General features: G+C 40.2%; 2 protein-coding genes across 2 annotated transcripts in view; both read left to right on the top strand.

Moving 5' to 3' along the window:
• The first annotated feature begins 2,768 nt into the window (after positions 1-2,768).
• On the top strand, positions 2,769-10,171 carry LOC132770059 (complement C1q and tumor necrosis factor-related protein 9-like). The gene is made up of 4 exons (XM_060766944.2): positions 2,769-2,813; positions 4,701-4,878; positions 5,438-5,500; positions 7,946-10,171. The coding sequence occupies exons 1-4, from the start codon at positions 2,793-2,795 to the stop codon at positions 8,743-8,745; spliced, it is 1,062 nt and encodes a 353-aa protein (XP_060622927.2). The 5' UTR covers positions 2,769-2,792; the 3' UTR covers positions 8,746-10,171.
• A 1,520-nt stretch (positions 10,172-11,691) lies between these two features.
• Positions 11,692-16,220, top strand: part of MIPEP (mitochondrial intermediate peptidase) — a 64,331-nt gene continuing 59,802 nt past the window's right edge. The window contains exons 1-2 of the mRNA XM_067466576.1: positions 11,692-11,917; positions 15,117-15,290. Coding sequence (XP_067322677.1) covers positions 11,756-11,917; positions 15,117-15,290 — 336 coding nt within the window. The 5' untranslated portion in view covers positions 11,692-11,755. The remainder of the gene's footprint in view (positions 11,918-15,116; positions 15,291-16,220) is intronic.

The following is a 16,220-nucleotide window of genomic DNA, read 5'->3' as shown; positions in this document are numbered from 1 at the left end:
CATAGACACCTCCTAGGTCATGTGGCCGACATGACTGCATGGAATGCCATTGCCTTCCCACTGGAGCGGTACCTATTGATCTACTCATATTTGCATGTTTTCGAACTGCTGGGTTGGCAGAAGCTGTGGCTATCAACAGGAGTTCACCCCGTCCTGCAGATTTCGAACCGCCAACATTCCAGTCAAAGTGTTGTTGTTGTTGTTCATTCGTTCAGTCGTCTCAGACTCTTTGTGACCTCATGGACGAGCCCACACCAGAGCTCCCTGTCAGCCGTCAGCACCCCCAGCTCCTTCAAGGTCAGCCCAGTCACTTCAAGGATGCCATCCATCCATCTTGTCCTTGGTCGACCCCTCTTCCTTTTGCCTTCCGCTTTCCCCAGCATAATTGTCTTCTCTGGGCTTTGCTGTCTCCTCATGATGTGGCCAAAGTACTTCAACTTTGTCTCTAGTATCCTTCCCTCCAATGAGCAGTCGGGCTTTATTTCCTGGAGGATGGACTGTTACCCTAGTTTAAATCCTGAATTATTCTTTACCATGGATTTTCTGCAATATTCAAAATGACCACATGATGGCAATCTAGTAATTGGAAACATGGCCTTTTTATCATTTATTCATTTAATAGCCTCTTTTAATTGTTTATAAATGAATCATCCATTTTCCTGCAAATTGCTAAGACAGTAGATCAAGGTAAAGGAGTTGCCTTGATTTTCTGCTATGGGTAAATATATATATAATTACAAAACCAAATTAAAACAGCACTAAAATGCTAAAAGTATGTGTTTTTCAAAACCATGTACTCTACATCTTAAAAGTGAATTATGGTCCAAAAGCTCAGTTTTGACTTGGCACCAAAAAGAAACCAATGTAGGCACTCGTTGGGCCTCCAAGGGGAGGGCAATGCACAAGTTAACCCTCTTTTATTTTCTAGCAACAACACCTGCGTATTAAGATGAACGTCCTGTTGGTAAGAGCTGTTTGACAGTGAGATATGCTCCCTTGGAGTGCGGTAAAGTCTCCTCCTTGGTAGGTTTTACAACAAGACTGGATGGCCATCTATCCAGAGGGCTTTAATTGGTAGTGATTAGATTAGATGGCTCTTGTGGTTGCTCCCAATGCTACAATTGATTGATCCTGCTTGTGATACAGCAATCTTTCAGTCATTTTCCTAGTGGTTTTTAAAGTTTGAGTTGAATCCGTAGTTCTCGTGTACTAATTATAGTAGTTCCCCAGTGTTATTGAGAAACCAGACCCCCAGATTATGAATTATTACCCATTGAGATAAACAGCCACCACATATTGGATTTTTCATTTACTGGTAGTAACCTTTCATGAATGTCATTGGAAGGTTGCCCCACCACATCCAGGACTTTAGAATATAACTATAATCCCCCCCCCCCCCCAAATGCCTCTGCAGACCTAACAATGAAGGCAAACTAGAATCACAGAAGTTGCCCAACACTCTCTCTTATCCTGCTGGGAATTCATTCAGGCTGGCTAACACCCATTGCTAGCCATTGTTTCACTAGCATGGACCATTGTCCTCCCCAGAATGGGAAATCTACCATCAAGCCCACATCCCCGAAGAGGCAGAACCCGCAATTATTATTATTATTATTATTATTATTATTATTAAACTTTATTTGTACCCCGCTAGCATCTCCCGAAGGATTTGATGCGGCTTACACAAGCCGAGGCCTCAACACACAACATAACAATACAATCTAAGCAAATCAAACAATTAAAACAGAATAAAGCAAAGTGAACAATGACAATTTATTAAATTTCCTGGAGGCCAATTGGCAACAATGACAGACAGTACATCCCAGCCAACAAGCCTGCAGATCCTAGCCTGCAGATCCTTGGACCAGTCCAGTCGGCACTACAGGCAGCAAAAGATGTTTTTTGTTTTTGTTTTTTGCTTCAAACCATTTTCAAAGTGCTATAAACATTTCTGCATGTTTGCATTGGGGTATGTCAGTTTTTTTGAGAGCTCTCTCTGCTGACATCCTCTCTGGCCATTGAGAATAAAGCTTCTGATTTTAGTTCTACCCATCTGTGTCTGATTTGGTTTTCTGGAAAGATAGACATATTGGGCCCCTCCTTGACCATAATCTACTGTGAAACAGTGTTTTCGCAGAGCTGAAATCACTTAACATTACTTCTCTGTGATAGATAATGGTCCAAGAGACCCAGTGGATGTCTGAAACGAAGGATATTATCCCATATATATTTCCAGTTTTTATCATGTCAGAAGTGAATTGAGGGTACGGTTGTAATGTATTTAAAAACACAAACAAAAGCTTGGCATTATACTAAATGTCCTTTGACCAGTAGCTGGCCACTTGGGGTGCCTCTGGTGTTGCTATAAGAAGGTCCTCCATTGTGGCAGGGCTCAGACTGCATTGTAAGAGGAGGTCTGTGGTTTGCTCTTCTCACACTTGCATGTTGTGGACTCCATTTTGTAGCCCCATAGATAGATTTAACAGTGTGAATAAGGTAGGGAAATTATCCGTTTCATTTCAAAACTGAGAAAGACTGAGCTCTATACTTCCCTGCTTCATTGTGATGAATTGGAAAATACCAACTAAACTCTCAGTTATCTTGGATAGACTCAATGAAAAATTAGATCTATGTGCCTTTTTATAATATGGTTCATCTGTTTCTAATAAATCTATTCGCCCTGTATCTCGTGATATGTAAGTCAATTACCGCTGATATAAATAAAGATGTTCGTTGCCTCAGATTGAAATACTCTGCAGAAGCTTTGGAAGGGACACTGGTGTCAGATAAACATGTTTTCAGCCACTTGCATGGTAAGAATGATTATACAAGACAATTTCTTATTTTTCTGTAGTTTAGTGGCAATACGTTTTTTAAGTATTTATACAATATAAAATTATATAAAACTTTTGGGGAAATAAAATATTTTTGAGGAAAGGAGTATAGAAGACTTCTGGCAACATTCATTTTGCAAATATTTTTAAAATAGTTTTATGATCATACATTGTATATATTTTGATGGATTGTCACTTGTCCATGGAAACCTACTAGGTGGCCTAAGGGAAGTCACATACTCTCAGCTCAGAGAAATCATGGACAATTATCATCTGAACAAATTCTACCAGGAAAACTCATGGTAAGTTTTCATTAGGGCCTTCTTAAATCAAAAATAACTTGAAGGCACAAAATAACAACAGTCTAAAACTGTTTAGAATATATTATCATTGATATGGCACAGGATATATTTTGTCCAGGATCTACAAGAAAAAGAGATATAAGAGGTACCAGAGAAACAAAGAAGTACTAACTCTTAAAAGGTTAGTTACAGAAGAGATATTCAGGTTCAGAGCATAAGTGCCTCAAGATGCATTTACACTGCAGAACTAATGCAGTTTGACACTACTTGAACAGCCATGGCTCAGTGCTGTGATACCTAGTGCATCAGCACTCTATAAGCTAAATAACTTGTAAAACTACAGTACCCATGATTCCATAGCATTGAGCCATGGCAGTTAAAGCAGTGTCGAACTACATTAACTCTACAGTGTAGATTCACCCATTTCTAATTTTCATGGATTTCATTGGTGACAGTATGCTGTAATATAAATCTTGCTTGGTCTATACTCAAATCCATGTTAACTTTGTAAAACTTGGATTTTTTAAATTATATACTAATGTTCTTCATTTTTATTTTAACTTTTGCTAGTAAGCAAGTTGATCTTCATAGGATGGTCTGATAACCCAGACATTATGATTATTTGGTGTAGAACACGGGTGTTTTTTTCGCTTAACCAGCCACTCTAAATGTCAATCATCATTTTTTTTCCAAAAAAGATCCTACAGTGCTCTTCGATCTTGGGTGGTAGGGTTATTTTTGGTGCTCTCAAAAACAGAGTATGAAAACAAGAACTTTGTCCTGCTCAAGCTGTTAAACAAGTCTTCCCAAATTGATGAAAAACATAGCTGAATATAGTAATAGTACATGATTATAATTAAACTGTGTGTTTTGCATTCAGCTTAGCTTGTTTGTGATTAACCATTCACTGAAAGAGAAACAATAAGCTTAATTTTCAAGTCTGACTGGTGTAATATACATCTCAGGTAATCATTGAAAGCGAGGTGAAATTGTAATTGTAAGGAATATAGAAAGCCTTAGTGTCTAATTTGAGAATGTATAGAAGAACAGCATATACACTCTTTATCTAAGTCAGCAGTTCCCAACCTTTTTTTGAACAGGGACCACTTGACCAAGGATCACTTTGATCAGGGACCACTCTCCAACATTAGTACCAAAAGGGTTAAAATCAGCATTTGATCAACTTTAGATTTGTTTTTTGATTATTTTGGGGTGCTGATTCAGAAAATTGCATTGGATAGACCACATCGGCTCTAGTTTCTGATGTAGAACATGTGACATCTGCTTGCCCACAGAAAACCATATTTCATAAGTCTTGGCATGATAAGAGGGTTTCACAAGACCAGTTGTTCTCATTACAACGGTGTAGTGATGATGAGGCCATGGACCATACTTTAGTTCTTGGGGACCGCTGGTAGTCCACGGACTACAGCATTGTCCTCTCACAAGGATTCAGATGGCTCTGCAGAAAGACATTCAGATGCCATTACAAACATGATTATGACTTAATATTTGTTCTTATTAATGGGTTAGTCACTAAATTTTTAAAATTTTATTCTTGCAGTTGGAATTAAATTTGAAGCTCTGGTTTCTTCTGCTGCCCATTGCTATGAGCGCAGAGGAGATACAAAGAGAGAGCAGTTGTGCCGAAAGGTATGCTGGAATACCCGGAAACCCTGGACACAATGGCATACCGGGGCGAGATGGAAGAGATGGAACAAAGGGGGGAAAAGGAGATCCAGGTATCAAACTGCCTAGTTACTATAATGCATGTGTATAATGAAACACACACCCTAAAAAAAAAATAATGTTGAGCTTTTGATCTAAAATATCAATGGCCATATACTTTATTTATCAGGTGAACATTTGGACACATATGGTCAGCAAGATCAGAGTATTGTCAAGACAGCAAGGGTTATTATGGAGGAAGAATAGGCAAGCAAGGAGGAATGCAGCAGTTTGCTTTTGCCTGAGTCTACTGGGAAAGGCAAGATTCGGTTCTTCCTTTTTTCTCTGCTGAATTGGCTATGAACTACTTTTGCACTTTGAACTCAGTCTGCAGCAATTGAAATAAACTGGGTACAAAAGGGGGAAGAGAAGAAAGAAATGGGTACTAGATTAGTCAAAGGACTTTTTGCACCAATATGAACTTCCCAAAGTCTTCGGATTGGCATAATTCTTTCTTGTGAAGCACTGGGGCAATCTAGAAAGGTGTGAACTAGAGAAATGGCCTTCTTTAAATGTTAAAAATAATTAAATAACCTATTAAAAACCATATTTCCTATCTCTTGCTGCTGCTAGGAGAACCAGGACACCCAGGAAAACCAGGTGTAGATGGTGTGGCTGGAGATAGAGGAGAACCCGGTGAGATCAAATAGTAATTTCTTTGAAAATGTGTGGTATTTAAACATGGACCGTGATGCATTGAATTGTACCATATGTCATGCTCTGTTCTGCTGACATGGATGGCTGGATGTTGACATAAGTGAGCATTGAACACATCAGCAATTAATTTTAAAAGGAAAAGGGTATATCCTCCCACAAATAAAAGAATTGGTCTAATAGTGATTGATATGGATTAATACCATTCCTGTATTTGATGTGGCTCTGATAAGAGGAACAACAACAACAACAAAACTTTATTTATATACCACTCTATCTCCCCAAGGGGACTCAGAGCAGTTTCCAAATAACATAATCAATACATACAAGGAAAACAGCATAAACATAAAATTAACAATTCAATATAAGCATTACAAACCACAACAGCACATATATATTTTAAAAAATCCTGCCTGTTCAAGGCAACTTAAAAGGCCGGGCCGGGACTAGTGCAATTTTAGAGGGCCCAGGAAATTAGCTAGAGTCTATGGCTGTACATTTCCAGGGCCTAATAGAAGGAAGTAACTGGGTAATTGGTAGAAAAAGATGTGGCCAATTTCAACAGTATCTGCGGCTAAGTTAGAACTAGTTGATCTCAAGGGTTTGTTTAAACCACCAGGTCTTCAGGCTCTTACAAAAGGAGGTGAGGGATGGGGCCTGTCTTATTTCTCTAGGAAGGGTGTACCAGAGGCGGGGGGGGGGGGGGGAGGGGGCACCACCGAGAAGGCCCTCTCTCTCGTCCCCTCCAGCCGTACTTGTGACGGTGGTGGGAGCGAAAGGAGGGCCTCCCCGGAAGATCTTAAAGTTCGCGCTGGTTCATAGGAAGATTTTTCCCATCAGATTCAAGACTGGTGCAAAAATTCACACTTGATAGAGATTTGACCATGGATTTAAAGGGTGTAGAATATAATGTAAGTGTGAAATAGATGTGATTTTCCCACTCCTCTTTATTTGGGGGATCTGCAGATCCATTGCTATTTGTCAGACTGTATCTGTTAGAAGTTGCCTTGACTTCAGTGGTTTGGTCACCGGAATTTCCAAATTCATGGACAATAGTATTGTTCGAGTAAGTGGACATAATATCAAGATAAATCATATGTAACCTTAAGCATTGGAATTTCGAAGTATTTGCCATGGAGAAATGAACGTGCAACTTTGTGATCTTCTTGGTTATTTATTTACAGTGTCAAATCAGCAACAAAACATAGTCTCTTTCTCAGTCTAGGACTATTCTTAGCATAAGCCTTACATTGCATGTATAGAATCAAACTTCTTATATCAAATTGATACACTATGTTCATCATATGAAACATCATAAAGAAGCAATCATTTTCACAACACTATAACATTCATTTGTTACGGAAATCTATTTATCTCTAACAGGCAACCATAGAGAAAACATTTCCATAAGTATCTCAAAAAAGGCATTTGTTTAATTGTTGATAGAAGGCATTTATTTAATAATTTAACTATCAGTAGCATTATCAGATATGGTAGATATCTTAGGAATTGCCTAGCAAGTGACTGATTTGTATACAGCCATACAAGCGCAACTATAAACTGTTCAAGCTCTCTATTTTTAATGACAATTTTTACTCATCTTTTGTTATTTGGCAATTAGATAAGACTTAAAATAATCTGTTTGATCAAGGTCACCTATCACCAAATTGGAACTGAGATTTTACTGGCTGTGCTTCCACCAAAATGTGCGAGATTTCACTTATCCCCCCCCCCCACCCCACCCTTCTGCCACCAATGTGTGGACCTGCTTGTGTCCCATTACTATGGTATCAAATGTGGTGACCTTTTAGATGCCCTGGTGGCATTGTATCTCCCCACTAGACACCAGACATCATGTCTAGATTCAAGCTTTCCAATGTGCCATGTTCTCAGAGGCTGAAGTGTGTAACAAAAAACAATGGTTTATTAAACTGAGATAACATCATAGATTGTTTAGTAGAGATAAATCCCGGTTCACATTAATTCTATCATACATCTCTCACTTGCTCATTCATTCATGTCCTAAGTAATCCTAACACTGGCTCTAATTAATTCTTCTAATCACTCAAACTCTAAACCCAACTCCCACAAAGTGTTGCACTGAATAGATCATGATCAAAATGCAAGTGCAGGATTCCTCCATCCTCACCCACCCCCTTCTGTGTTTGTCTTGGGAACCAGGCTCTGCTATGCTGATGTTTCTACACTTTTCTCAACTGAAATTCTGAGAAATTTTTGAATATCTCTTTTCCCATTTTCCCAACTATGGTCTGAAAATCCAAGGCTGTACCTCTCATCTTCTACCAGTATCATGCTAGCTAATACATGTAGGGCAAATACTTTTTATAGTTTATCTTGATTTTATGCTTACAACGATTGGAAAATTAAATATATAGTTCTCCTCTCTCTCTCTCCTTCCCTTTTCAGGTACTGATGGCAGAGTTGAAGAGAAAGGAAATAAAGGAACCAAAGGGGAGAGAGGCTGGCCAGGGAAATTTGGACCAACAGGAATGCCTGGACCCATAGGGGACAAAGGTCAAAAGGGGGAGCTAGGACTTCAGGGGCGAAAGGGCTTAAAAGGCGACATTGGCCCTATTGGGCCCAAAGGAACCAAAGGTGAACTTGGAGTCCAAGGAGAAATAGGTTTAAAGGGCCCCATGGGGCCAATGGGCTACATTGGTCCAAAAGGAGAGGTTGGAGCCCTGGGACCAAAGGGCAATAAAGGAATTCAGGGTGAAAAAGGCGGGAAAGGTGACAGGGGAGATAAGGGAAATCGTGGTAGTAGCCCCATCCTCCCTAGAAGTGCCTTCAGTGTAGGTCTCAGCACTAAGTTTCCCCCTTTAAATATTCCCATCAAATTTGACAAAGTGATGTATAATAGCTTAAACCATTACAACACGGACACTGGAGTATTCACCTGTCAGATTGCTGGTGTCTATTATTTCACCTACCACATCACTGTTCTTGTAAAGAATGTTAGAGTAGCTCTGGTTAAAAATGGGTACAGGATGCTCCACACTTCAGATAAATACCAAGGTGCTGAAGATCAGGCGTCCGGAGGAATTGTCTTGGAACTGAAGGAAGGTGATCAGATATGGTTGGAGAGCTTTGGAGGGGAGATGTTTAATGGTTTATATGCAGATCCAGATGATGACACAGTCTTCTCTGGCTTCCTTCTATTCAGCACATCAGATGTTGTAGCACCTACACCACTTTTCACCATCTGAATTGTAATAGTTGTTTTTAAAGAATGGTATCAACTGCATATGGTTCTGCTCAATTTTCATATCAAGATTTAGCATGAAAACAAAATTCACAGAAGATATTTTTGCAATCTCTGCCACAAACTTTTTAATGGAAGACACCAATCTCACATTTATTGTAGGTTGTTCCTGGAAGACACCATTCTCACATTTATTGTAGGTTGTTCTCTCAGTTTTTTTCTTAGCATTTCTCGCAATTTATATAACACTTTGCAAGTAACATATAAGTCTGAGAATATCAAAGGTACAAAAAAAAGTTCATGCTATAGGACAAGTGAGTTGTTTTACTTTTTAATTGATCAGATTTGTTCCATTACAATTTAGCAGAATAGACTGAGATTTGGTTTATAGGTGGCTCTCCACATTTCTGTGTTCAACTTTAGTGGGTTTAATGCATGTTTTCTCTAGGAATCTCTAGATCCCCCAGCACAACTATATGATCCACTTTGTGGGAAGTCACAATGGAGGATTTGGAAATTCCTAGAGAGGTGCAATCCCACATTTCTTCTATTTTTGTGGGGGTCCTGTACTCCTCACCTCTGTGAAAGTTTAGGGCCTACTGTATATCATACAATCCACCTGTAGCTATTACTAAATACAATAAAAATTTCTCTTCAGGCTGACCAGGGCCTGAATAATTTAGGCTGATCCTACTTTCCAACTAAAATGTGAATCTAAAAGCAAAGTGTTATTGTCAGACTTGGTGGTCTAAAGATACTTGGCAAATGTTCCAAGTCATGTGGAGCTCTTAAGGTTTTCTGTTCTATGAAGACAAAACAAATTCAAATTTCAAATTCCTGTTTTGGTTGAGATTGCGGCTTTTTCATACATTTCCCCTAAAGTGCATCATTATTGATGGAACAAGACCGTACGGTATAGTGGGATGAGGGTCAAAGTAACTGGATGTTTTGATTCATATTGATAGTGAAGTAATCTACCATCACAATCCTTCTGGCTTCTCTGTTCCCTCTGAGGTTAGTTGCAAGTGTCACACAACACAAATAGTTTATGAATCAAACAGGGGATGCACCTTCACCCTTCATTTCAGGTCTTCCATGACCCAACATCATTATTATTTGTATACTGCTCTATCTCCCCAAGAGGACTCAGGGTGGTTTCCAGCAGAGGGCAAAGCATTCAATTATGAACACAAAATCATATAACATAACAACTATAAAACATACGCCACGACCCTTTAATACAGTTCATGTTGTGGTGACCCCTAACCATAAAATCATTTTCATTGCTACTTCATAACTGTAATTTTGCTAGTTAGGAAACGTAGTGTAAATATCTGATATGCATGATGTATTTTCATTGTTACAAATTGAACATGATTAAAGAATGGTGATTTATCACAAAAACAATACGTGATTATATATTGTGAAATATTTATTTCTAATGACAAATAAATGAAATTTTGTCTTGAAGCATGGTGTAGCATGAGTAACAAGTCTTTATATAACAACAGTAAACTACATTGCTACATTTTGTGACAGTTGCGTAAAAAGCCAACATCAGTGCAAAGGCTGAGATGTAAGAAATTCTTGGGGCAGTCTTTGCAAGAGAACAACGAAGATCATCTTTCACAACAAGTCTACTTCTGTATTTAGACTTGATAACCAACAAGCTGGAAAACCTTGTTTCACAAAGATATGTTGTTGGAAATGGAAGAAAGCGGCGCAACTGAGTCGGCTTTGGGCTGATATGGGCAGGATATAAATAGTGTAAATAAATAAATAAACAGTCTCAGACAGAACAGAATATGACTGCAAACACTTGATCCAGAATTTTGTAACTGGTGTAGATAAATCAGTTCCTGCTGCACCACTGTTAAGTTCAATGAACTCCTCTTATGCTGTCTCAGGAACATCTTCAATTTTGATTGTGAATGGGCAAGTGCAAATGACGTGCCAAGTAGATTTGGAAAGTATGATGAAATTTCATCTGCAAGCATGTGCAAGCGTTCTTTCACAGAAATTATCACTATAAGCCTTTTGTCTGGTTCAATGTAATGTTCCTCAAAGCAAGCAGATAAGGTAGGCAACATGCAAATTTAATTTCATTCATTTTTTTTTGCTAAAGCTGGTTTCATTTGGAATGATCAGATCTTTTGAGACAAATCGAGGCATGTTGCATTTGGTCCTTACAGTGATAAAGTTAACTCATTCAAGATGGCAATGATGTCAACCAAGTAAGCTATTTTCTGCAGTTCACTTTTATTGCTGAAAAATCACCCCTGACAGATGGCCATCCAGCCTCTGCTTAAAAGCTTCCAAAGAAGGAGCCTCCACCACACTCCGGAGCAGAGAGTTCCACTGCTGAACAGCTCTCACAGTCAGGAAGTTCTTCCTCGTGTTCAGATGGAATCTCCTTTCTTGTAGTTTGAAGCCATTGTTCCGCGTCTTAGTCTCCAGGGAAGCAGAAAACAAGCTTGCTCCCTCCTCCCTGTGGCTTCCTCTCACATATTTATACATGGCTATCATATATCCTCTCAGCCTTCTCTTCTTCAAGCTAAACATGCCCAGCTCCTTAAGCCGCTCCTCATAGGGCTTGTTCTCCAGAACCTTGATCATTTTAGTCGGCCTCCTCTGGACACATTCCAGCTTGTCAATATCTCTCTTGAATTGTGGTGGCCAGAATTGGACACAATATCCCGAACTTGCCTCTTTTGGTCTGTAATGTGAGGAGAATTAAGGGACTCCCCCCCCCCCCCCCCCCAAGTCCTCTCTCAAAGTCAGAGAACAAGGCCCACACTGCCCTTTGCAGGAAATCTTAATTTCTTATCACGACACAAGAGGTCGCTGGTACCGTGAGAAAACAAGGAAAGCAGTGAAACGGGGCAGGAAAAAGAGGCCTCGCCCCCTCTTCCTCCGCGTGTCTCTGATTCGTCAGAGCTCCTCGCCGGAACCGGAAGTAGGAGTCGCGGCGGCGAGCTCTGTTTCCCTCAGGACTCCTCGGTCTCCGCGAGACAATGCTGGCCGGGTGGCGCCGCGTGGCGCGGAGTGCGGCTGGCGGCCTGAGGCGAGCCATCGCCGCCCCGGAGGCCCGCAGAAGGGTCAGCACCAGCTGGTCCCCGGTGGGCGCCGCCTTCAACGCCCGGCAACAGCAGCAGGAGGCCGGGAGGAGGCAGACGGTGAGGAGGACCCGGCCCCGTCGCCGCTCCAGCCTCCTTCCCCACGTTCCCTTCCCTGGAAAACTCAAAAGCGTTCCACCCCAAGCGGGTTACCCCCCTAAAGTGTATTCACTCTACTGCAGGGGTCCCTTAAGTGTTTGGGACTTCAACTCCCAGAAGCCTCAGCTGTCTTGGGCAACTGTCAGGAATTCTGGGAGTTGAAGTCCAAAGAAGGTGGAAGACTATAGGCGAAGAATTACACTGCTAGGGTGCATCTACACCAGGCATGGGCAAACTTGGGTCCTCCAAGTGTTTAGGACTTCAACTCCCACAATTCCTAACAGCCGGTAGGACTCAAAGAACAGGGGAATCCCAGACAAGACTCGATCAGGGCCAGCTATCACCTCCCAACACAGGATTTCCCCCGGCAGCAATCAGCCAGGCCTTGAAACTGCAGACCGCTGAATGCCAATCAACAGGCATGTTGAAATTCTCAGGGTGGTCTGCGAGAAGGCCTTACTGGTACATTACTGGTACATTGGGCATGTTTAGCCTGAAGAAGAGAAGGCTGAGAGGGGATATGATAGCCATGTATAAATATGTGAGAGGAAGCCACAGGGAGGAGGGAGCAAGCTTGTTTTCTGCTTCCTTGGAGACTAGGATGCAGAACAATGGCTTCAAACTACAAGAGAGGATATTCCATCTGAACACGAGGAAGAATTTCCTGACTGTGAGAGCCATTCAACAGTGGAACTCTCTGCCCCGGAGTGTGGTGGAGGCTCCTTCTTTGGAAGCTTTTAAGCAGAGGCTGGATGGCCATTTGTCAGGGGTGATTTGAATGCAGTTTTCCTGCTTCTTGGCAGGGGGTTGGACTGGATGGCCCATGAGGTCTCTTCCAACTCTTTGATTCTATGATTCTATTATTTAAACTGTTATGTTTATTTATATCATGATCTGATCACCATGCTCAATATATCCCATATGCATGGGAGTATTGGGTTAACAATACAAAAGGTTTGTTAGAATAGATCCTCAGCGTCCCCCCCCCCCCCCCGTCAAATCAAAATCCTGGCTAAGGGCCTGCCAATCAAGGTGGCAAATTGCAACATTCACACATATCTCTGCCACAGACAGTTCTTTCCCCCACCCTGTCATCTGTCCCCCACCCTGGATATTCCACAAACATATAAACCCCACTTGCCTAGTTTTCAACAGACCCCTCAACCTCTGAGGATGCCTGCCATAGATGTGGGCGAAATGTCAGGAGAGAATGCTTCTGGAAAATGACCATACAGCCCGGAAAACTCACATCAACCCAGTGATTCCAGCCATGAAAGCCTTTGACAACACAGCCGGTAGGCTGTTAGGAATTATGGCAGTTGAAGTCCAAAACATCTGGAGGGTTCAAGTTTGCCCATGTCTGCTATAAAGGAAGGCTTACTGTTCTAGGATGCATCTTCACTGTAAAATAAATGTAGCTTGCTAACAGAGTGGCCCGAAAGTTTCCACATTAATGGAAAGTTTAATGAACTCACACACACACATATATACACATACATAGACACATACACACATATATTTACAAGAGTGTGTCAAAAAGTTTTGCCTCCTGTATCATAAAAGCATTATGAATGAACATATAACAGCAGAAGTTGCTACAGTTCATAGCGTGAACTGTCATTTACCCAAAACTACCACTATATAAGATAAACAATAATCAAGCTCAACAAACAATTATATAAACATGCTACACTGTTTAACTTCACAGCGACAAGAAACAATATCATGCAATTTTTTTAGTACAGTTGTATCTTCTTATGAGTAGCTTGTAGATGAACTGTCCACGACCAGTTTCGGCCTACTTCAGGTGGAAAAGTTATACACTTGAGAATTTGTTCTCCTCAGGAGATACAGACTTTTTGACTCAGTGGTATATGATACTCTGCTCTATGTTGAGTTCTGGCTGCGAGAATGGTGCCCTGAGATGGTTTTTAAGCAACTGATTTTAAAGTGCATATAGGTGATTTTGATGTTTGTATATATTTATGGTTTTATGTCCCGGCATTGTATGTTTGCCATATATATGTTGTGCTCCACTCTGAGTCCCCGGCGAGGTGAAAAGGGCGGAATATAAATGTTTTAAATATTTATTTATTTATTTATTTAGAACATTTATACCCCATCCTTCTCAACCTCCAAAGAGCCTGTTAAATAAATAAATATTAAATATTTATTTATTTAAATAGAGCCTGTTAACGCGTTAAGATATAAAATACCAAAGTCAAGGTCATTCATGCCATAGCATTTTAAATGTCTATGTATGGATGTGAAAGTTGGGCAGTGAAATAGTGTTGGAAGAGAATTCTACAGCTCACCAATAAATACATTCGGTCTGAACTTTCACTCAAGAGTCCAAATGACTAAACTAAGTCTGACATACTTTAGTTACATCATGTGACAACATCTGTGTGTCTGTCTTCAAATGGCCTATTGATTTCTGGCAATACATTTCATGACTCTGAAAAAGAAAGCTTGATAAAGTTAAAAGTAGTAGGAAAAAAGAAAGACAAAATTACAGGTGGATTGATGTGTTCTAGTGAGACATGGTCCTGAATTTGTAAGGCCTGAGCAGGGCTATTTAACGATAGAGTCTGTTGAAGGTTGCCATGAATCAAACCTGACCTGACAGTGCATAACAGCAAGAACAGTCAGAAGTAGTATTCTTCTGTGTATTAGTAATGGGGAAACCAGTGGGACAATGTGATTTCACTAATGGCCACATGTAGGCTGGTATAAGGATATTTCTAGCAATTATGGTAAAATGAGATGAGCAGAGATGGCTTTGGGCTGTTCCAACAACACTCCTTTTAAGTCTGTCCTGTCCTATCCTAGTCAGCCTCTACATTTGCTGAGTTTGGTGGCACAGGACCTGCATAAAAAGCTTGAATTAAAACAAATCTTTTTTTGTTACCTAGATCCTGCAGTATAATTCTATAGTTACCTTCTGGTGGAATCTGACCACAGAATTGCCCTGGAAGAGCCAGAGAAACATCTGAAGGAATCTGTAGGTTCTCCAGCATGATTCTGTGGTCAGCCACATTGAAAAACCCACTTTCATCAAATCCATAAATAAACAAATCTGCAAAAGTCAAATTCAGAAACATGGAAGACTGGGTGATTTCTGTGTGTTCATTATGCTGCTTCTGTTTTCTCTGTTTAGGGTTTGTTTGGTGTAGCGGAGCTGACCTGTCCAGAAGGGTTTCAAGAAGCTCAGGAAAAATCATTACAAGAAACAGAACGTCTAGTCCAGAAAGCATGTATTACACCTCCTGGGAAAGAAATAGTAATGATCTTTGATCAGCTCTCAGATGCCTTGTGTAGAGTTGCAGATCTAGTAAGATATCTTCTTTACTTTGAAATTAAGTGTTGAAACTTATCAGTGGATGTGAATTCTCCAGTTTTATCAAAACCAACTTCAGATATGGCAATATAAGCTATTACACCAGAACCTCAAATAAGGCTTTCTACTGAAACAGATAAACCTGTTACTCTTTGTAACTGCTCTGTAATTTCATACATTGTTGCAGTGCCAAATGTAACGGGCTAAAGAACACATTGCTTTTAAAGTTCTGATTTATTTACTTACACATTAAAATCAGTGGGATATTCCCTAGTTTCAGGGTACTGCTTTGGAGAAGTAGGTAAGACATTTTTGTGGTATAAATGTTTTCGCTTTTTTGCATAATTGAGTTCCTTTCTGTAGTCTGCTTACCAAAGTTTAATATAAATGGATAAAGCTATGTGTAAAAATCAATTTTCTTAGAATTTATTTCATGTTACAATTCTTAATATTTTCTAAATATACTGACTGATGTTTATTAGTTGTTTTAGTGCATGCACTATGGGGACTTCCTCCAAGGTGTTGCTTTCCTATGCATACATGTTCAGTGAAAGAGACACATAGCTAAGCTTGAGGCATAATTATATGCAGACTACTTCCTGCTCTCATGTATGTGGAGATTTACAGTGTATGTCAGTATGTTTCTAAAACTGTGGAGTGAATATGCCATTAACAGATTCTAGTTCTGTAAAAACAAAACATGAAATTTGGCCTCCTGCAAGTATCTATTCATACAAAAATAATTATTTCTCTTATCTGTAGACCTTACTCTGAACAAAACCTAACATTATCCCAATACCCCTTGGTGGCGCAGCGGGTTAAACAGCTGAGCTGCTGAACTTGCTGACCAGGTTGGTGGTTCAAATCCACTGTTAGCCCCTGCTTCTGCCAACCTAGCAGTTGAAAAATATGCAAATGTTTGCA

The sequence above is a fragment of the Anolis sagrei genome, chromosome 3, assembly GCF_037176765.1.
Source record: "Anolis sagrei isolate rAnoSag1 chromosome 3, rAnoSag1.mat, whole genome shotgun sequence".
Lineage (NCBI taxonomy): Eukaryota > Metazoa > Chordata > Lepidosauria > Squamata > Dactyloidae > Anolis > Anolis sagrei.
The sequence above is the reverse complement of the archived record's forward strand: the minus strand, read 5'-3'. Positions and strand labels throughout refer to the sequence as shown.